Below are 22,235 nucleotides of genomic sequence, written 5' to 3'. Positions count from 1 at the left end.
GAGGCTCTTTTGTGTGTTTTCTCTGCTGATAAGGGCTCTCATGCTGCTGCTTACACGCCTCTGCAACACTACCAGTCCTGAGCATTCTTCCTTGGAAAATGTTAACACCTTCCAGAACCACTGTAATTTTATATTATCAAACTTCTGCACATTTTTATGACACCCTGGTAATGCTAACAGAAAAGTCATTCAATTACATCAGTTTTTCTTCTCTGTGATGTAGGAAAAAAGTCCATAAATCCTGGCTGGGTTTCTTCTTCTTGATTACATTAGTGGATGTAAGAGTTTGCTGGTTTATTACTATTTTGTTAAATAACCTTTGTGTATAATTATCTGGTTAGTGGCAGACAAATGGAAAAGATGCATGGAAAGATCTGGAAGGTTTTGATACAGCACCAAATAAATTGTCTTTTTTGGATCCTTCACTTTCTCCATGATAAGTACAGGGATTAAGGCTTAGTTCTTGTGCTTGCCCTGTTTCAGGATGAAACACCTCCAGTGCCCTGGGGAGTGATCTCCCCATTCACAGCAGGTCGTGGGCAGAGCAGCCAAGGATCAGCCAAGATCTTGTCAGAGGCTGAGCTCAACATGCCGTGGGATACATCATTCCAACACACAGTGTAAGATTACAGCCAGGGAGAGGCAGCAGGAACACCTTTCCAGCCAGGAAAAGAACACACTAGGACAGAATCACAGGGCGTGGAACACAGATGAAATTAAATGGCAAATTAACTGGAAAAAGAAAACTCTGTGGTATTGCCTCAGTTCCCAGATATGCAAAGGAAGCCACAAAAAATTGTGCAGGGGCAAGTTCTGACCATGAACTCTGAGGAGCTGGGAAATCAAACAAATTCCAACAGGAAGAGCTGAAACAGGAGAGGGGCCAGCACCACCGAGCACTACGTGGAGAGATTTTTGAGCTGAGTCTTACAGGTTAGTACAAAACCAGTGCGTGAAACCCAGGTCCAGATTAAACAAAATAAACCCAGGTATAGTTCTGAGCTCAACTCTGTCACATTTATATTGTATTTCCATTATTTATACAAAAATTTCCTGGCTCGCAGTGGTCAGGCTGGCACAGAGTAAGTGCAGCCAGAAGGAACAAGCTGAACAGGGCAGACTTAAACCCTGGAACCCTTCAGCTTCACAAGGGGGAAAAATCTGCAACGCTGGATTTGGAATGTGAATCTGCACTGCCATCTGCAGAGAGTAGGCTGGCAAATTAATGGGCCATCAGCGTAGCAGCAATTAAATTGCCAAAGTGCAAATATTGGTATGTAAAGTATGGAATCAGGTGGGAAGGAGAAAGCTGTGACACCATTGTCACAGCTGACAATTCTGCACAATGTATGCTGTGTCTCAGGAAGGTATTTTATACTTTATTTCTTAAATATTGTTCTCTTTGCTCCTTTTAGGAGAAAAACTGATGCCCTCCTGTTTCTCCCACACGCTCCCCACACCATCTGCAGCTGGAGGTACTGGGATTGTGCCCAGATGCTCACTGTGACCCTGTGCCGCCCGAGGTGCTTGGTCACAGCAGTGCAGAACTGTTACTAAATCCCATCACAGGGCGCAAAGCCCAGCCCAAAGTCTGTGTGTGGGTGAGCACCTGCACACCTGACTTTGCTGGGATCGCTCTCCCCACACATGGAGTCCTGACTTGGCTGGGATCTCTCTCCCCTCTCACCGAGCCCTGACTTTGCTGGGATCTCTCTCCCCTCTCACCGAGCCCTGACTTTGCTGGGATCTCTCTCCCCTCACACCGAACCCTGACTTTGCTGGGATCTCTCTCCCCTCACACCGAGCCCTGACTTTGCTGGGATCTCTCTCCCCTCACATGGAGCCCTGACTTTGCTGGGATCTCTCTCCCCTCACATGAAGCCCTGACTTTGCTGGGATCTCTCTCCCCTCTCACCGAGCCCTGACTTTGCTGGGATCTCTCTCCCCTCACACCGAGCCCTGACTTTGCTGGGATCTCTCTCCCCTCACACGGAGCCCTGACTTTGCTGGGATCTCTCTCCCCTCACACAGAGGGAGCGGCTGCAGCCACGGCCAGAGCTCGTTCCATGTTCCAGCCCAGCTCTGTGTCCCGTTTTCCCCTGTGAGAACCAGCGGCACCGTGACATTAACGGGGTGTGAGGGAATCTGCTCAGGAGTACATGCGTTATCTGAGTGTGTCTTATAAAACGAATGATCCAGCCCCTCACTTCAGCCCGGGGACAGGCTTAGTTCCCTCAGGAAACACCTCTCATGTGGGGCCGAGAAGCCCGTGAGGTTCCTGCCGCAGCGTGCCCTGCCCTGGAGCCAGGCTGGGAGAGCCGGGGGTGCTCATCTGCAGAAGGGTCCGGAGACCTCAGAGCCCCTTCCAGGGCCTAAAGGGGCTCCGGGAGACCTAGAGAGGGACTGGGGACAAGAACCTGGAGGGCCAGGACAAAACAGAAAAGGCTTTCCACTGCCGGAGGGCGGGGACGGGTGGGATGTTGGGCAGGGATTGTTCCCGGGGAGGGTGGGGAGGCCCTGGCAGAGGGTGCCCAGAGCAGCTGTGGCTGTCCCTGGATCGCTGGCAGTGCCCAAGGCCAGGTTGGACATTGGGGCTGTGACTGTGAAGAGCTTCCCCACGCACGGCACAGTGTAACACCAGCAGGTTTTTAATGTCCTTTAACGTGACCCGGCCGCGCAGCCCGCCCAGCCACGCCGCGCGGCACACACCACCTCAGGGCAGGCGGAGCCCCGCTCTCGCGAGCGCTCCGCGGGCTCCTCTCGCGAGAGCCGCAGGGGGCGGGCGCCGGGCGGGGCGCCGCGGTGGCGGCTCGGCCGGTCGGTCCCGTACGGCCCGGCGGCGGCTCGGCTGGGACCGGCACCGGCACAGCCCTGCTGGCCACCGCGCGCTCCCCTCGGGCTCTTCCCTCTCGCCGTTCTCTCCCAGCTCCCCTAGCCCGCTGCCCTCAGGGCCTCTTCCCTTCTTCAGCCCCCCCACCTCACCCCCCTCCCCGCGGACCCCCCAGTTCCCCCCCGATCATTCCCTCCTCCCCCGCTCAGGATACCCCCTTCCCCTCACATCCCACCGCACGCTCAGGGCCTGAGCGCCTTCCCCGCTCCAGAAGCCCCCGCCCGCGGCCTGCCCCATGGTGGGGTTCGGGGCGAACCGCCGGGGCGGCCGCCTGCCCTCGCTGGTGCTCGTGGCGCTGCTGGCCGTGATCGCCGTGCTCGCCTTCCACTGCTGGAACGCGGCGTCGCGGCAGGCCCTGCTGCGGGAGGAGCTGGCCGAGCTGCAGAGCCAGGCCCAGCGCACCGAGGTGGCGCGGGGCCGCCTGGAGCGGCGCAACTCGGACCTGCTGGGCAAGGTGGACTCGCACAGGAAGCAGCTGGAGCAGAAGGAGGCGGACTACAGCCACCTGAGCAGCCAGCTGCAGGCCAGGGACGGCCAGGTGAAGAGGTGCGAGGACGGCAAGGTAAGGGCAGGGGGCGGCTGGGGGTCCCGGTGCCCTGCGGGGCGGCTCAGCCCGGGGCACTGTCCGTCCTCGCCTGCCCAAGGTGTCCCCGCCGCCTCTGCAGCTCGGGAGTGAACCGAGGCCCCGAGGCTCAGGTTTGGTGCTGCTGGGACAGCTGCAGCGCTCTCTGTTTTCTGAAAACGTCCCCAAAAAGAGCTGGAGATGTCCTGTGAACAATGAAAATCTCTAGAGCGCTCATTTCCAGACGGCTGTTTCAAATTTACTTATTGTTTTTTAGCTTTCTGTCTCTGCTGAGAATATTTGATCTTTTGTGATCATTCAAGAAACCAGACACAAAAACTACAGTTTCAAGGGAAATGAAACCAGTGTGGTGTTCAGTAGCACCCGAGCTTGCCTCTTGGAATGCCTGGTACAGCACACTCTGATTTTTATGCTGCCAGCGTGTACTTGAGGGAAAAAAAAAAGCTGAACAACCCTGCTGCTGACTAACATGTCATTTTCCTTGGCTTGGAGAAGCCAAGCTCATTGAAAATTCAGCTGGCCCTTTCAGTGGAGGTGGCCTGGGGATTTCTTTTGTTGTGGAAGATGAGTGAATGGTTCAACTTTCACTGTTGTGCTTTCATAACCGTCCTGAACTGGGAAGTTCACGGGACTCAACACACAAGTCCTGCTCAGGGGGTGTGTGGGGTGTATTTGCATGCAGGTCATCTCTCTGCTCATTGAACACTGTTCTCACAGTGGGATTTATGGAAATGTCACACTCTCCAGGGTTATTGCTGGCTAGGTTTGTTTTTCTGGCCCTTTCTTATTGCACATGGGATGTGCAGCCTCAGAAAATGCATTGAGTTGTCACAGGAAAAGCCGAATATGAGCACATCACATTCCAGAGTTAGACTCCCTTAAACTGATTAAGTTTGTATTAATGTTTCCTACTGAGCCATTAAAGCTAAGCCCTTTGGCTGTTCAGCAAACATATTTTTAAATTTTATTTTTCCTTAGATTGCAGCGAAAATTCCAGTTGGATATGACATGGACTCCATGATCCTAAAGGTGTTTTCCAGCCTCAGTGATTCAGTGATTCTAAAGCAGTTGGGGTTTAGCCAAGATACTTCCCCTTCTGTCTGCAAAAGGGCAGTCAGCTTGTTTGGTGTGTTAGTGTCACTGCCTGTGGGTGTAAAACTCCCCTGGCAGGATTCAGGTAGCTGTCAGGCACAGTTCAGGAAGGATTTCTTCCTGGAAGGGGTGGTCAGGCACTGGAACTGCCCAGGGAGGTTTGGAGTCCCCATCCCTGGAGGTGTCCAGGGAATTCCTGAATGTGGCACTCAGCGCTCTGGGCGGTGACAAGGTGGGGATCGGCCACAAGTTGGGCTGGATGGTCTAGGAGGGCTTTTCCAGCCTCAGGGATTCTGGGATCAGTTACTGGGCTGCATGACAAGGGGTGCTTTTAATGCAAGGAACTGGTGTTTTGGAAATCTGTGGTGTGTTCCCGTAGGACACCAGGAGAGGAGAGGTAGGTCTGAGCTGGAAGGTGCTGCACTGGTTACTGGAGCCACGGGGCACGACCAGCTGCTGCTGGCTGCCCCTGCCTGCCCACCCCTCTGCTGTTCCCTGGGGTCTGCCTGGGCTTTGGACTCTCTGACTGTGACCCTGCACAGGGCAGAGCCAGAGGGCAGCAAGAGAAACCTGCCCAGTAAACCTGCCAAATTAAATTTAGTGTTAATTCCCTGCGGTGTGTGCTGTGAGTCTTCCTCCTTTGTTCCAGAAGCTGCCAGTTAAGGCCGTGTGAGCTCGTAGCTTTTGAATATTCTCTCTCTTGTGTTCAAAATGTTCAGAGTGCCCTAAGAGGCCAGAAGAGCAAGATTTTATCAAAAACCAGCTGCTGGCCTTTTTTCCTCCCATGTAAGTCACTGTCTTTTCTCAGAGGCAACAATGTTTATTTTTTTCCTAAAACCCTTTAAATTACTTTTTTTAAGGACTACTGCTTCTGTAAGAGTAGTGAGTAAAGCTTTGTTTTAGAGAATGAAAGTCTGTCACAGGGAAACAGTAGTAGATATAAAGTGTCTGACCAAAAATAATAATGTTTTTCTTCTCAAAAAAGATTTTGGCAAGTCTGTCTGACCAAACTGCTCACTACCTGTGATCTTAGTCCGTTTGTGAAATGCAGGAGCTGAAATAAAACCCCAGCATTGGTATCAAGTGATCACAACAAATTCAGGCTTATTTTAAGGAAAACTCATTTGAAGAGTCTTGGTGTCAGTTGTGCTTTGTGCTCCTTTGTCCTCAGCTGAGGTTCTTTGCCTTGTGGTCACATAAATCAAGTGCCTTTCCCAGTGCTGAGGCAACCCCAGTTTCTGCAGCAGCCTGCTCTTGGCTCAGGGATTTCTGGAGTCAAGGCCAAACCTCTGGCTCTCCCTCTGTCCCCTGCTTGTGAACGAGCCTATCACTGCACCAGGGTGATGTTTGCTTTTGGGAGCAAATATGGGAGTGTGACCCAGTGTCTTGTGTTTAAAAAGAAGCAGGAAAACATAAATTCTTGGGAATTCTCCCCTCCTGTGGTGAGCTCCTGAGGGTCTGTTGGAGCTGGAACAAGCAAGGAGGTCTCTTTTGAAGTGCCCTGTGAGGGGCAGGCAGGGGTAATGCCTACTGTGGAGTTTGGGCAGGTGCTGCATGCACAGGTAGCACCAGCTCCCTGGGTATTCCATGGGTTTTTGGCAGCATGCCGGTGGGTTTGGGGTTTTTCCATAGCTTAGCGCATCCGTTAGCTGTGACAGTGACAGTGACACGTGGGACTGGCAGCAGTCCCTGGTGGAGAGCTTCCAGGTGCCAGGCGCCCAGCCTGCACGGAGCACCTCTCATTCCCTACCTGCTGCTGGCTGTGCCAGGTGTGCAGCACTGCCCTGCCCTTACCTGCTGCCCAGAAGTGCTTGGGATGAGCTGTTTAGTCAAACATCCCCAGCAGCAGCTGGGTCTGTTCTTTGTTGCCAAAACTTGGTAACTCCCCAGTTTGCAAAGCTGTAGCTTGACAGCAGCGATGTGGAGTTGTTACATGGCAAGATTCACAACTCAGGATTCACTGGAGGGTTGCCACATGACCATGCATAGGATTTCTGATGGGTTTTTTTCCTGTGCAGGGCTCATTGGGCTGCAGAGGGCTTATTTTCTCCATCCCAAGTGCTTGGAAAGGCCCTGAGGAGCCCCTGAGAGCTCAGCAATACAAGTAGGTCTAGACCAAAGGAGGATGGGACCCGGGAAGAGCTGGACCTGCGCCATGGCTCATGGATTGTGGGCTTTGCATGTGTAGGTGGAACAGATCCCATGAATCATAAAAAAGCTTCCTCCTTTTCTGTCCTTCAGATGAGGGACATTTGCTGTCAGCTGAGCTGGTTTGGATATAAATTCTGTCACTTCTCTCTGAAACTCAAAATCACCAAAAGGAAAGATTGTGTGATAAAAGTGCTGCACATTCCCAGGCAGCTCCTGCTCACAGACAGCAGCCCTCCCCCAGCCAGGCACATGGTTATGGGATCAGCCAGAGCCAGTGGGAAGGGTTTGTGTGTGAGGAATTCTCATAGACGAGGGCCTGAAAACAGACCCCGCTACTTCCCAGGACCTCCTTTGTTTGTAGATTTGTTGGGTTCTGGGGAACAACTGGCTTAGAGTGGAATACAGGAAATTATGATTATTGCCTGTAGTTTTGCAAAAGCGGGAGATACTTGTTTGTTCACACAACAGATCACTGGGTGTACCTGCTCCCCTGTCCCCTGTTGGAGGGGGAGCTGACACGATGGGTGCCCAGTGCAGGGAGAGGCTTGGTGGTGACTTGTGTCTTCTGCTTCCCTGTGTGTCCCCACTGCAGGGCCAGTTGTGCATTTGAAGTGAAGCTCTACAGGTCCCACCCAGGCCGGCCCTGATGAGATGTTGCTGTGTGCATCCTGTGAGGGGGCCTTGAATGCCTCAGTGGGCAGAGCATGAGACAAACGTGGCTCTGACATGCCAGGAGGATCCTTGAGTGTCCCTTTGGGGAGTAATTTTGTCCCTCTTTCAGAGCACTGTGGTCAGAGGGCTCAGGTTACCTAAAGATCACCTTCCTGGTGGAATTAATAAATGCTGACAGATTAACTGTGGAGCTGGACTTTTCAGTTATATTCCAGGGTTTGGAGGAAATATATTCAAGGCCATTTTGCTTATTTTACTGTTTTTTTCAGCTGTGTCCCTAGAATTTTACAGTTCTGCTTCCTTTCTTTTTTTGGGAAAAGCCTTGTGAAGCAGTGCTGTGTCCTGTCATATGTGGGAACCGTGGTGGTGTCTCTCCAGGCCCTAGAACCCTCTTGACTTTGGTTTTGTACATGGGTCAGGATTTGTGTGTGCTCAAGGGGTGAGGCAGGGTCCTGCAGTGCCCTGCTGGCAGGGACAGCCAGGATGCTGCAGGCTGGCACAAAAGCTCTGCTGCCCAAGGAGCCTCTGCTGTGTGCCCAGAGCTGTGGGATGTTCCATGTGCACTGTGCTGCAGGAAAGCACCATCTCTGCAGTTCCTGCATGGCTGGAGGGGCCAAGGCAGGAATGCCTGATCATACCCACACTGGACAAAGGGATCAGCCTCAGAGTGCTTTTGCTATAACAAAACCACAATGGGAAATATATTTAAATAATGAAGAATTTGATAAAAGGGAAGGCTCAGGTGTAGGGAAGTCCTAAAGACAGGGCAGATGTGTTTTGGGGTTTTTTGACAGGAAACGGAGGTGACTGACACAGACACCTCAGGGACTGTGGGGGGAACTGAAACAGGCCCTGTGTCCAGGTGTGTCCCCATGTATGTCCCACCATGTCCTGGCCAAGTGGCTGGGCTGGCACTGCAGTGTGCTGTTCGCAGAGGTGATGCTGACCTTGTCACCCACGCCTGACAGCCCTGCTCAGCACCTTCCTGCAGTTACCCTTTGTATCACTGTGGAATTGCAACAAAAACAGCCACAGCACCTGAGGTGCCTGAGGGCAGGCAGGGATTTTTACCTGCTTTCTCAGAATATTCCACACATTAATCTTTCTCTTCATTCCTGCTGGTTTTTGTCTTTATGTAATGACAGACAAAGCATCTTTACTTCAGGGCTTTGTGTACGTGCATTTCTTACTTATTGTAACTATTTTTTTCCTTACTAAAAATGCCAGATTAAAAGCTGTTGTTGTTTACTGGTGTGAGATTCTCTCTCAAAATAAAATGTGTGTTAGGGTGTTAGATAGCAACACATAAAAGATCTATTTAAATATAACAATTCTATTAGATCATATATCTTAGGTAACAATTGGTTTTGCTGTTGATGCTGTATTTATTTTTATCCACCTGTGCTTTGACATTGGCTGTTTACTGTCCCTCTTGCAATATCAGGATACAGCATGTTTATTTTAGTCAAGGCAATCTAGTTTTTTTTGATATAAATATGTTCTGGAATTAAAAGTTAAGCCTTTGTTAGCAAAGCCTGAACACAGTGTTTGGTTTGGTGATGTCACTTACACTCCCTAAATACACATTTCTTAGATTTACAGGAACTTTGTGCACGTCACTCTGATAATCCTGTCCGTACGTTGCTTCACCAAGCAAACAGACACACCTGAATCTTCACAGCCCAAACCTTCCCCAACCTGCTGGTCACCTGTATTTATCCAGCCTTTTCTTCCTTCCAGATGAAGCTGCAGAACAACATCTCGTATCAGATGGCAGACATACATCGGCTAAAGGGTGAGGGATTCATGGCCAAACTCGTTTGGCAGGCTGAAGCTGTGCATTTTAACTGCCCAGGTGCTGCTGAATGCAGTATAAATGAAGGATCTGGTGATGCTGGAACTCATAATTTCACATTTCTCATAATGCAAAATCTCATTGTGTTTGTTACCTGGTGTGGGTAAGTGCAGAGCTGGCTCTCTCTTTGCTGCAGAAAGGATGTGTGTTCTGGCACTGCTGAGTTACAAGACAGTAGAATCACTTCCATGGCCAGACACACAGTTTAGTAGAGTTTGATCAGAAACACTGTGGTGGTTATGCTGGATTAGAAAAAGGTCCAGGACACATCTCTGCAGTTCTGTACAGACATGATTACAATGCCTGGGGTGTTGCTGTATTCAGAGCACTTCACAGTGAGCCAGAACGTGATCAGATCTGAACATGCCTGCACACAACACACATGGGCTCTGCCTGTATCCATGTAGCTGCAGCTTAAAATAGTAGGGAGCTTCATTATTCCTAGCCTGAGGAGCAGGGAGGGCTTCTAGAGCAGTTGTGAAGACAGGAAATCCGTGTTGGCTTTACGGGTAGCAGAAAGGTGCCTCCTTTTGTACACTCACTGCCACAAACAGTGTTTGAGCATCCTGGCTGGAGCAACCTGGCAGCACTTCCGTGTTACTCAGAGTGATAGAGCCATTCAGGATATTATGGACATTTCCAGCAGATAAGTATAATAGCCTTGTGCAAGGTTTCTGAATGCAGAGGTGCAGAAATACTTTGGGAGATTGGCATTGTATCAGAAGAATGTGTCTCTAATTCATGCTGCCATCTGGCATACGTGAGTAAAGTGGCATCTTCTTCAGATTGGTTTAAGAATCTTTAAAGTATGTCTAGACGTGGAACTTGAGCAATTTCTTACTTAGCAATATTGGAAATTGTATCGGCCATGGGGCATTTTTTCTTATCTTTCTGTATTCATGTTGGTTTTTCTCTTTTGGCCCAGAGCAACTGGCAGAGTTACGGCAGGAGTTCATCCGCCAGGAAGATCAGCTGCACGAGTACAAGAAGAACAACACGTACCTGACAAGGAGGCTGGAGTATGACAGGTATGTCCTCAGGAGTGTTGGGAGCTGCAGGCTGGTGTGTGTGTGAGGGGGACCTGTATTTACTAAAAACTGCTAATTAATCTCGTGTCTGCTAATCATCAAACAGGAGTGTGCTCACTTGGCAATGCACCTGAGCTGACTGTTTGACTTTCAAGTTCTTTGTGATGTTGTTGTCCTTCCCCCAGCGTGAGATAGGAGCTAAGGAGAATCTTGACTTAGTGGAATCGTTCTGCATTTTTAAGTCAATGTATTTTTTATAACATGGAGATTTAGTTCATGAAGGAGTCTAAAGGACAAGTCCTGTGTCACCAGCGTTGTTAATTGCTGCCTTTCTAGCAGTGTAGTTTCATTTGTTTCAGCTGAAGCTGAAAGCATCTTGTGTAGAATGAAATTTTAAATTGACTTCAGCCCTTTCAGTTGATGATAGAGGAACGGGGAGAGCAAATACTCCTGCTTTGAAGAGTGAGGAAGACTTAACTCTTGAGAAAGTGTTTGAAACTTCTACGTACATAAAGTTCTGTGGTATGCTGAGAGTTTGTGGGACATGGGAGTTTTGGTGATTGGGCTGATGTTGAGGCTAGCTGGGGCAGTTGAGGCAGCTGGATGTGTATTCAGATGGTGTTACTTGAGTTGGGAGCAGTAACTGATAGTGGCACTCATGCACCTTCTCTGTTGACAGCCAGGAGAGACACGTTGCTTTCCCAGTGGAATTAATATTTGTGGACCGATTAACTGTGCAGCTTGACCTTTTGGTTGCATTCCAGCTTCTGGAGGAAGTATATTCAAGGCCATTCTCTTTATTTTACTGTTTTCTCGGCTCTGTGCCTATTTTTTTTCCAGCTCTGCTTTCTTACTGTATTCAGTCCATTCCCACTCCATATACATGCCAGGACCAGGCTTCTTGGACAGACTATTCTAGTTATAGCTTAGGTTTGGCTTTTTGTGCCACTTCATATTTTTCCTCTTATTTTATTTGTGGGAGAGCAGATCCAACAAATGAAGTGTAACTAATGGTGTGTTTCTCCTCAAGCCTGCAGTGTGGGCAGCAGATCAAGGAAATGAGACTGCAGCACGAAGAGAACATCAAGAAATTAATGGACCAAATTGCTCGGGAGCAAAAGGTAATGCCAAAAAAGTTTGTCTTGAATGAGAAGAGCCCAAACCTGCTGTTTGCCTCAGAGATGTGGAGGCCTGGGACATTTCTTCCCTAACTTTGTGTTCAGGATCCCCCTGAGCAGCCCTAAGTGGGTGTTAGTGTAAGAAATCTGCCTGTTGTCTCACCCAGTGGACTGAGCTCAAAGCTGAGGCCAAATTCTTTGCTGTGCTCCAGCCTTGCTCCATGATGTCATTGCTGAGGATTTCAGTTGTTGCCTGTAACATGGATATCTCTGTTCAGCTCTCCAGGGTGGGATCTGTGTTCTCACAGCCTTACCCAGGTTTCTGCAGAGGGAGCCTGAGCTCTGCCGAGGCCTGAGGTGCTAATGTGATGCAAATTGTGATGGTACTGGAATGGTGTCAAGGGTGTGATTACATCAAGCAGGCTGCCAGCAGAATTTGGGCCTCTTTCCTGCAAACAGATGCTTAAAATTTTGTTTCCTTACTTCATTTATAAACATATCAAATAATAGGGCAGACTGAGAGCAAGTTTGTCACATCTTCTCTTACAGTCTAGAATTGTTTCAAGGCTTTGACCTGAGGCTTAAGGCTTACCTTAACCTGTTTTTGTTGTGCTTAACACCTCTGAATGGCACTAGAAATGTCCTGCAGCTGTGCTGAACATTTTCTGTCTGGTTGTGTTTCCAGGGTCCAGCTTTGTGCATAGAGTGCTCTGTTCTTTGCTTTGGTGATCACTGAATTCATAAATGCAGTTTTGCTGACCCAAAGTAATCTTGAATTTGAGGATGCTTATTTTGCAATTTCCAGGGAAGTGTTTAATGTTGTCTCCTTATGTTTTCTAACAGGCCACACAAAAAGTTCAGTCTAGTAAAGACACTGCAGTCAGCCCCAGCAATGGTGACCAGGCAATACCTGGGGCCGTTGCAGAGATGGAAGATAAAGACATAGTGAAGAATGAGGAGCCTTCAGAACATGGTGCAAATGGCAAAGGTATTTCCTTTTTTGGGCATTTGTGATAGAGAATGGGCCAGTTGGGTTGCATCCTTTGCCAGCCTCCAGACTGCGCATTTCTCTGAAGCAGAAAAAGGAATTGTTTGGCTCAGGTACATTGATTAGCTGCAGTGATTGTTCTAAATTAGAGCCTTCCACAAGAGGGAAATTCACAGTTTACACTGAAGGGTTAGTGAGGCAGAATCTCCTTTTCTTGTCTTGCAGAGAAAATCAAACCAGGAGGAGATGCAGGCATGCCTGAAATAGAAGATAATGACCCTGCTAAAGCTGAAGATACTCCCACTGGTTAGGAGAAATACTCTTCATTCTTTCACATTTGGGTCTTGGTGATGTAGATGTTGTGTGTGAACACCATGTGGTACACAGTGAGTGCAGACTTAAAAGCTCTCTGTGGTAATAAAATTCAAGTGGGGTGTAAAATCAGATCATTTCTACTGTGCCTTAGAGGTTTGAAATCTCAAAATGGAATGGTTTGGATAATGCCCCTCCTGAAATCTTACCTTTTGTGTTTTCATTAAGGAAATTATAAAAAAAGAGAAGTTTACGGGATTGTTAGAGCAAGACCAGGTAAATACTGTGTTTGTTTCACGTTAATGCTTTTGTCCCTGTGTTCTCTTTTAGCTTTAAAGAGGCCATTTATTTCAGCTCCTAAAAGTGAAGGTCATCAGCCTGTTATCAATCTTCCAACTGAACAGCCCCATGCTCCAAACCTGGCACCAGGTAAAATTCCTGTTAGCAGGTGATGGGACAATATTTTGGTTACAGGAGGAAAACGAAGGATAAATTTCTGCAGGATCCAAGGCTGTGTTTTTTACCTGGCTGAGGCACTTGGGCTGCCATTGTATCATCTCTTCTTGTACCCTCCAAACCAATAATTTCTGAGCCTTTTGACCAATCACAGCTAAATTAGAGTTAGAAATTTGAAAGATAAGTGCTTCAAGTTGACAGAGTAATTTAAATGCGTGTTCCTCCTTAGGGTACAAATTAGGGCTGCACCACCCCCTCAGGGGTTGGTTGTTGATCTCTTGGTAGCCACAATCAGATGTTCCTGTCACCTGCTCAGTGTCCTCCTGTCCTTGGGAACAGCTCACTTGAGGGTGACATGGGGAAGGTTTAGGATGAGAGAACTTAAAGTCCTGCACTCAAAGGGTTTGGAGGAATTGCAGTTAGAAGAGAGACAAACCCAAAGAAAATTAACTCTGTGTTTGATCAAGTCACTTTAAGGTTAGAGAATATCAGGTGATGCCTGTCCTGCAGGTGGCTTGTTCCAATCCTGTCCTGCTAAAATTCTGAGTGTAACTTCCTATTTCAACATTGTAGGTTTGCCCAGTGACAGTGATGGAAACGCTGACATTGCCAAGCAGATCCCTCCAAATTCTCTCCAGCACTTGAATTTTGAAGAAAATGGGGAAACCCAGAAAGAGCACGAGGCTGAGCCAGACCAGATAAAAATCCCAAAGAGCCGAGTTAGCGACTTGCAGAAGATTAAGCAAAGTAAGTTGGCCAATATCACACACTTCAATATATTTAAAAAAATCTCTTCATTTTTTATCTGTGTAACTACCTGTCTGGAAAATAGGGACCATTGCAGAGGGTGGCTTTGGAGAGGGAGCCTGAGAAGGAATATAATGTGTTCATGGGTAAAAGATAGGCTTTAATGGGTTATTTTTCACATGTACATTCAGTTATTTTTAAAAATTATTTCCTTATCAGAGTTAAGGATGTTTTTGGAAATTACTGCACGGTTAAATTGGTTAAGTCAGAACTTTGATATATGCAGGATGCTGAGTTACTCACTTTATTACTTGACTTCATTACACTTTTTGGACAATATTGTAGGAATTCAGTCAAAACTGAGAAAACTTTGGTTGTTTTAATATCACTTACAGAACTTTGTGATGGAGCAGGGACAAGTATATTACAAATTATCACAGAATTTGGGCAGGCCTGGCTTCCACTCTGTGTATCCTGAGGTGTGCAAGGCTTGTTATATTATCAAAGCAGCTTCTGGAAGAAACTTCTGGAGTGAGGGCTTCTCATTTCAGTGGTTGGGTTTGTTAATGGATTGTCTCTCTTCCCTGGTCATGGATTATATGAGGGAGGGTAGTTGGAGCTGGGAAGGAAATGTCTCCATTGTAGGCTCTGAGGAGGTACTTGAGAGTCAGGAATTGTCCCCACTTAGTCTCTTCTCTTTGCTCCTTCATATTTGGAATAACTCCTGTTGTAGGTTTTAACGGTGCAGTGAGGGAGAGAGTTTATCATGGAAGGAAATAGCTAATCCAGGTTTGTGTAAGGGTCTCTCCTGATGGTCAGTGGCTGTTCAGAGAGGTCCACTGGTGACAAACTCACCCCTGGTAAGGAGGAGCCCAGCTGTGGCACAGCTCTGCAGCTCCCATCGTGGGCAGGTGCCTGGCTGGTGTTGGTGACTGAGGGCAGTGAACTAGAGGGTGCAGAGTGGGACTGTTCAGCCTGGAGGAGGGAAGAGCCTGGGGAGACCTTAGGGTGCCTAAAGGGGCTCCAGGGGAGCTGGAGAGGGACTGGGACCAGGGATGGAGGGACAGGACACAGGGAATGGCTCCCACTGCCACAGGGCAGGGATGGATGGAATACTGGGAATTAGGAATTGTTCTCTGGGAGGGTGGGGAGGGGCTGGGATAGAATTCCCAGAGCAGCTGTATCTGCCCCTGGGTCTCTGGAAGTGTCCAAACCCAGGCTGGATGGGGCTTGGAGCAGCCTGGGACAGTGGGAGGTGTCCCTGCCCGTGGCAGGGGTGGCACTGGATGGGCTCACCAGACTGACTGTGCCCCCTGAGCTCAGTCTGTAGCCTTTGTGGGCCTGCTGCATTTCCTGGGATCTCTTCATCAACTTCAACCTGTCCTTCTGTCAACTTCAATTCATTCAGTGCTTGTTTGTCACAGTGTCTCTGGCTACCCACGGGCTGGTTTTGCTGGAAGTTGGCTACATGCCCTTGTCTTCCATGGCTCAGTTTGGGTTTAACATGTGCAAATCCCACTGTCCTACCTGGGTTTTGTATATAATGCAGTGTCAAAAATACCAACAGGATCGCTCCATTAGACATGAACAGGCAATGAATAATGTATGGAACTTTGGATTTCTAAACAGATCGTGGGTGTTTCTCTTGCTTGTTTTATGAAAATGCCTGAAGCTGGTGTTCCTGTACGTTTGAGCTGTGCTAGGTGTGATGATGCTTCTTTTCCCCCATACAGAGGAGCAGGATGACACTGCTTCTGTCCTGTTTTTTACAGACACATTGTTTTAGGGAATAATTTTACTTCTACATCTGTCCATTTTAAATCCTGATGTTGAAATCATTCTCCAGTTTTACTTCTCCATTAGCTGCTTGCGCTGGGAATCATCACCTGCCCTGGCAGCCTTGGTGCCCAGTGTGTAAGAATTGTGTCACACTTTAATCCCATTTTTCCCATTTATACGCAGCCTTCCAGGCCAGTATAAATGGGAAAAATGGGATTAAAGCAGCTCTGAGGCCAGCCTTCCAGCCTCAGAGCTGCTTCCCTCCAGCAGTGGGCTGGAGGAGATCTCCCTGTATCCCATTAAACACCAGCTCTGAGCTGACATCACACCAGTAATCTCTCACTGTGTGCCTGGGTGATTGCCTGCTCATTCCGTATTTCCAGCTGATTCCTGTTTTTCTCGTGCATTCTTTCAGGATCTGAAACCACTCTTCATTTTTTGTTGGGAGACGAAAATACTGGATTTGGACATTCTAGAAAGGGTTGAAGCTTGCTAGGGAAGCAGAGTGTAAGCCAGCTGGAGTTTCCAAGCCGAGCAGTGAGGGCAGGCCTGTGCTGGGCTCCCTCCCGTGCCAGCAGGGCACCCTCTGCAGGCACTGCCAGGCACCAGGGCAGCGTTGGCTGGCTCCAGGCTGTGCCAAATGCCAGGCCTCAGCAAAAGTGGCTGCTGACCCTTCCAAGAGTGAATGCTCTTGTGCTTTTTGAAGAGTCTTGTGTTGGTGCCTGTGGGCAGTCCGAGGTGGAGCTGTTTGGGCGCTCAACTCAGCCCTTCCTGTGGAGGGAGGAGTGTGGGACAGTCAGGGGTCACGAGGGTGACACGGAGGTGTCACCTGCACTGAGGTGCTCCACGAGCCTTGTTCAGCCCCTGCCCCAGCCCTCTCCCTTCTCCCCCCTTTCTCTCCAGCTGGATCTCCCAGAGACCCTGACTGCCTCCACCTGCGATCTGCTCTCGTGTAGGATCTCCCTGTTTCTTTCCTCTCTGCTGCTGACTCACTCCTCTCCTACTCCACAGGCCGGTTCTTTGATGAGAATGAATCCCCTGTGGACCCACAGCAGGGTTCTAAACTGGCAGATTATAATGGGGATGATGGGAACGTGGGTGAGTATGAGGCAGACAAACAGGCCGAGCTGGCTTACAATGAGGAAGAGGATGGTGATGGTGGAGAAGAAGACGTCCAAGGTGAGCTTGGGCCTTACCTCCATCCCATTGTGATAAATCCATGCTGAGTTACTTGTTGAATTTGTGTAAAGCCTCTCTGGTTTAGCTGATCACAAATTGCTCAGACAGAACAAACAAGCTTGAAATTTGGTCTCACTCTCTGTGGGACAGCAACAATGCAAGTCTTGAGAGAGAGGGTTTTGGCACCTTACTGCAGTTGTCTATAGCTCCTGCTAGGAAAAGCAAGACTCTAAATTCCAGACATGGTTTTACCCAAACCCCCAGCTCTGGCCCCTGGCTGGGAGGGCTTTGAGCCTTCACATTCCTGAATTGTCAAGTAGAGGAATGAAGTGGTTCAACTCCTGCTCTGTCACACCTGCCTGGAGCTGGTGTGCAGTGAGGCCTCAGGTGGTGATTCCAGGTGTCACTTTTGTGCATTATACACAGATTCAACAGGCTTGTGGTGTTCTGCTAACCCACCTTGGAGCTCCTGATCCAGTGCTGCCTAACACCTGTGTGTGCATGGCCATACCTGTCCTGCATGCAGCTCCTGCATCGCCTCCCTCGCTTGCCTCTGCCTTGTCTGCCTTCTCCATCCAGCTGTTGGGGGATGTTTGGGATAGGCCTGCCTGTCTGTAGGGTGAGAATCTTGGGTAAACATAGAGAGTATTTCCAGTTAAATGGAAGTGTAAAATAAAGAGGGGGGTGTGGGAATAGGAAATGGGACAAAAATCGTACAGCCCCCCTGATTTTGACCCTCATAAGTTATACAAGTTAATAAGTTTTTAGCTGGAGGTTTTTCAGGCCCTGTATTTAACTGGCATCTAAGCAAAATGAATGGGCAGAGCCAGTAGAAAGCAGCTGACTGTGTGAGCATGCAGCTAAGTGCAGTGTCAGCAGCCTGGGCTGGGCTGGCAGTTTGAAACTCGTGCACAAGTGAAGGAATAGGATGGACCAGAACCTGTGGCAATTGATTAACTTATTAATGGACTGCAGTGCCTGCTGCTCCAGCTGCAGGCTGTTGTGTGCCCCTCGTGCTCAGGACTCGCAGGGGGTTTGTGTGTCACACCTGCCCCTCTGGCGGCTGGTCCCTGGGCTGGCAGCTGCACAAAGGCACAGGGGCATGCACAGCAGCCTGGTCCAGTAGCAGATGTCCCTTTCCATGGCACTTTCCTGTCTGTGCTGGGGCCAAGGGAGCCATGCCCCTGATGGTGCTGGGCTGCTGTGGGCAGGGAGTGCAGGGTCTTCTGTGTGTCCCTGAGCCCTCAGTGGGTCCTGCCCAGCTCCTCACTGCAGTGGTTCCTTACCTGGGCTTCAGGATGCAGCTGTGGAGGTTGTAACTGCAGCTGAGCCTGTGCTGGCTGGTGCCCTCTGCCTCGCTCAGTGTAGGTGCTCTGGACAGCCCTTGCTGTGAAGAAATGCTCCCAATATCCAACCTGACCCTCGCCTGGCCCAGCCTGAGGCCATTTCCTCTTGTCCTGTCCCTTGTTCCCTGGGAGCAGAGCCAGACCGTAGGTGGCTGCCACACGGTGCAGGGATGCAGCACCCTGTCCCCATCCCACAGAGCTCTCCTTGCCCCTCAGTGTGAGTACCTGGCTGTGGGGTCTTGATGTGGAAGCTGGTGGCTCAGGCAGCAGGGGTGCCATGAACAGCTGCAGTGACAAGGGCAGCATTCCCCAGTGCCACTTGGGAAAGGGTGGCTGTGATACAGCTCTAAGTGGTGGGAAAATGTTCAACCCCAGAGACTGGGCTTGTGTAACTTGCAGTGTGAGTGGTCTTTGAAAAAACAGAGCTCTGACTGACAGTGACCCCATCAAATTGTTTCCATTCCAGGTGGGGTCCCTGCAGGGTCACTGCTCTGGTGGCTTGGAATTTGAACTTGGGGAAGGTCCTTCTGAAGATGAACCCCTCTTTGTCTCTGTATAGACAGACTGGATTAAGAGCTCGTAGGGTTAAAGGGTGACTTCTGGAAGCTTCTTCCCAAGGGATGGTCTGAGCAGAAGTGTTACTACCTCAAACCACATTTCCCAGGCTTTGTTCTGTTGTTTCTTAATAACTTGTCGTGATGGCTTGAGCTGTGATTTGGGTGTGGCTGGTAGAGCTTCCAGGAGCAATATTCCAGAAAAAGTGGCTGCTTCAGGCTTTATACTGACATGTCTGCAGGGCAGGAGAGGGCAGAATGGGGGGTTGAAGGGAGGGTGGTTATAATTGTTTAGGGAGGGTTAAAAAGAATGAGAATTTCTGTCTAAAAATTGTCAGGTGAACATCACCCAGGTCTGCATCAGGCTGAACAAAGCCTGTGGCATGTGCTACAAAGCCACTGGACTCCACATGGTTTCTCTTGCCTCTAGGAATGTGCAGGCTTAGATTGAAATTATCCAGGGGGAGTAGCCAATTTGGGGGATGTACCTTGGGGCAGGACAGCACCCAGCCTGGTTCCTCCCCTCAGGCACCTGCGGAAGGGCAAGGGGATGTTTGAAGGTGGCAGCTTCTAAAATGTCTGTTCGTCGTGGCTGGATGGTGGAGGGGGGTAACTCCAGGACATCCAGGTGCTGTGGTGGCACTTTCTGACAGAACAAACCTGTGTCATGCAGGTGAACTCCAGCCAGCCTCTCAGGCCCCTGTCTGGCTCCTGGGGTGCTGGGTGTGAAGGTGTGGAGAGCTCCAGGTGGAGCTGGGGGAGCTCAACTTGGATTTCCTTTGCTGTGAACAAGGGTCTTTCCTGATAGAAAGGAATAGCTCTGAGGTGCAGGAAAAGATTATTAGTTGGAGCAAATGGAAGTTGTAGGGTGTTTCACTTTTTGAGGGAAGGAGGCCCTTGTTAAGGAAGGGGTCCCAGTGACTTCCCTGTGCTAGTCCCTGAGGTTCCCACCCTCTGTGAATGGTGTCATCTCCGGGCATGGGACTTTGAGCAGGAGCTGGATTTTAGTGGGGGAGTTTGAAAGCTTGATAGGAAGTCTCAAACCCAGCAGCTGGTGTGACAGTGCTGCAGTGTCTGCAGTCAGGCAGTCTGTGAGGTGGGGCTGCCCTGCAGCCAGAGATCCTCCTGGAGCACTCACAGCTGGGCTGGACACATCCTATCACAGCCCTGGCCAGCTCAGGGCTGTGACCTTAGCAGCATGTCCTGGGAACTGTACTTATTTTTTCAGCGATACCACATCAGATCTGATTCAAGCATTTTAATTGTGATCTAATTGCAATCTGTAATTGCAGATGATGAGGAGCGAGACCTGCAGAATGACCTGGGGGACTACAGCAAGTCCCGCCTCAGCGAGGGGGTCCTGTAGGCCCTGGTCACAGAGAGCTCAACCCAGGAACCTGAGGTGCTGCAAAACTGGACCTGTTGTACTCCAGTGTTTCCTGCTTCCAGGGAAGCTGAGGATCAAGTGCCGAGAGTGCTCAGCAGCAGGAGGAGAGGACCCCCTCTGTACATATGTACATATTTGTACTGTTGCAGGTTGTATTAAACCCACATCTTTGCTGTCACATGGAGCTGGTTACTCAGCCTGGTCCTTACCTGTAATAATCTCTACACTTAAACCCAGTCTATAAACACAGGCTGAACTGTTTCTGCCACTTAGAACACTTGTAAGCCAGAGAACTTGTACAGTTTGTACCTGAAGTAACAAAGCCACTGTGGAAGCCATGTACAGCCAAGAACTCCTTTTCTACAGTCCAACCTGTGTGGCAGAACTGCTGCTCCCGAGCGCTGGGTTTTGTACAGCAGTGAGAATGGAATGTCAGAAGGACTGGGAACTGAATGGTTCAATAACTGCTCCTTCCTCAGTGCAACCCAGCATCACATCCCACTGAGCTCCTGGACAGAGACCACATCTCATAGCCAGAGCTGCAAATCTCTAGTAGGAATTGAATAATTCGATACATCCCGAAAAAGCTGTGCAACTAATAGCTCGATTTAAAAGGTGATATAAATAATTGCAGCTTGTAGGAAATCTTTGTGTTAAAGAGGGTATGTGTGTCAGTGAGACACATCTCCAGCAGCTGTGTCAGCCCCTGGATTGAAGGACCAGCCTTAGCCCAGGTAAACACACTGTGGTGTCCCAGAGTGTCCATCCCAGCTCCAGCCACTCCAGTTCATTTCCAGTTTGATGCCCTGATCCTGAACACCCAGCACATTCCATGGTTTGGTTTTCTCCATCAAATCTGTAAGTCAGACCCTTTTCTGTATTCTGTATTCACTTTCAGAATTGATGGGGATGATTCCATTGCTCTGCAGTGGTGGGAATGAAGGGGATTGTCCCCCCTGCTCCCCCAAGGGCTCCTGTGGACACAGGTTGGTGGCCCTGGTGAGGGTGATTGAACTCATCCCTGTGCTCTGGTGCTGGGCTGAAGTAATGGGTCAGGTTTGCTCCTTTGCCAGCTCAGTGAACCTCTTAAATAAAGTTCGATGCTCGTACAATTATGTTATGGGGTTTAAGACAGTTTATTGTTACTTCAAGTGTCAATGGCAAAAAAAATCCCCCAGTTTCTGCATTTAAAAAGTAGAACTCCATCTCAGCGCTGTGTCCTGGTTCCAGCTGAACCCCACATTCTCCAAAGTAGTGCAGCATCACATGGCACAGCCTGGGGAGACTTCTAAATAGAGAGCTACTTCTGAAATGTTGACATGAAACCATTCTGGACTCACAGCTTCAGCTGCTTTTCCCTTCCCTGCCCAACAACAGGACCATCCCTCTTGGGCTCCTTTGCTGCAGGTGGGTTGCTCCATGTTCCTCCTCCTCTGCCTTTTCTTTTTATGCATTCCATGTTTTCTCTTTTTTTCTTCTTTCTGTCTGAGTCTGATTACTCTGCTTTGCCCTTGTGCAGCCACACCCGGAGTATTGTGTTCAATCCTGGGCTCCACAGCTCAGGAAAGACAAGGGGCTACTGGTGAGGGTCCAGGAGGCCACCAAGATGATGAGGGGTCTGGAGCACTGCTCCAAGCAGGAGATGCAGAGTCGTGGGCTCGCAGCTGCCCCTGCAGCCGGGCTGTGCAGCGCCCCCCGGGCTCAGTGACACACCAGCTCGGGTTTGTTTTGAAATGCTGTTCCGACATCCCTGTGCCGTTTGTGTGCAGCCGGCTCCCGTTGCCATGGCAATGGCAGCACAGACAACGCTGACAGATCTCGAGCAGCTGCTTCCCTCAGCACCCAGCGAGACTGGGAATCAAACTGGCTCTCACATTCCAGGCCCAAAGCAGAAACCCAACAAAGCCTCTTCCCCCCATGGCCAGCCCACATTTTAACCAGCACGCCCAGGTAGCCCCAGCAGCACACCCAGTCCTGGGTCTGAGGCTGCAGTTCTAAATCCCTTGGATCCACGTGGCAATGCATTTCAGACCAGGAGCAGGGAGCTGAGATTGGACTGCCAAGGCTGAGGGATGAGTTCAGGCAGCGTCAGAAATGC

The 22,235-nt window shown here is 49.6% G+C and overlaps 1 protein-coding gene and 1 long non-coding RNA gene across 3 annotated transcripts; both read left to right on the top strand.

The window, feature by feature from the left end:
- The first annotated feature begins 2,796 nt into the window (after window positions 1-2,796).
- GOLM2 (golgi membrane protein 2) lies at window positions 2,797-21,252 on the top strand. Of its 2 annotated transcripts, XM_059858795.1 has the most exons (10): window positions 2,797-3,452; window positions 9,129-9,183; window positions 10,169-10,271; window positions 11,302-11,392; window positions 12,233-12,377; window positions 12,603-12,683; window positions 13,020-13,118; window positions 13,719-13,892; window positions 16,683-16,850; window positions 20,043-21,252. In XM_059858795.1, exons 1-10 carry the CDS (start codon window positions 3,126-3,128, stop codon window positions 20,114-20,116), a joined length of 1,317 nt encoding a protein of 438 aa, XP_059714778.1. In that variant the 5' UTR covers window positions 2,797-3,125; the 3' UTR covers window positions 20,117-21,252. The 2 variants fall into 2 exon arrangements, with proteins under 2 accessions (XP_059714778.1, XP_059714779.1); XM_059858796.1 differs by lacking the exon at window positions 16,683-16,850 and having other exon boundaries at window positions 2,799-3,452.
- On the top strand, window positions 4,804-8,928 carry LOC132333557 (uncharacterized). The gene is made up of 2 exons (XR_009488200.1): window positions 4,804-4,962; window positions 5,215-8,928. It is a non-coding gene; the product is annotated as an uncharacterized LOC132333557 (long non-coding RNA).
- Window positions 21,253-22,235: the final 983 nt, after the last annotated feature.

Source organism: Haemorhous mexicanus, chromosome 13 (assembly GCF_027477595.1).
Source record: "Haemorhous mexicanus isolate bHaeMex1 chromosome 13, bHaeMex1.pri, whole genome shotgun sequence".
NCBI classification, from domain to species: Eukaryota; Metazoa; Chordata; class Aves; order Passeriformes; family Fringillidae; genus Haemorhous; species Haemorhous mexicanus.
This window is presented reverse-complemented; position numbering and strand designations above follow the sequence as displayed.

What these genes read in the sequence shown, in the direction of transcription:
- GOLM2 (XM_059858795.1), top strand. Translation starts at nt 3,126, where the DNA reads ATGGTGGGGTTCGGGGCGAACCGCCGGGGCGGCCGCCTGCCCTCGCTG. An exon ending in CTTGCAGAAGATTAAGCAAA is followed by an intron (nt 13,893 to 16,682) that starts GTAAGTTGGCCA and finishes CCTACTCCACAG; the next exon opens with GCCGGTTCTTTGATGAGAAT. An exon ending in TGGAGAAGAAGACGTCCAAG is followed by an intron (nt 16,851 to 20,042) that starts GTGAGCTTGGGC and finishes CTGTAATTGCAG; the next exon opens with ATGATGAGGAGCGAGACCTG.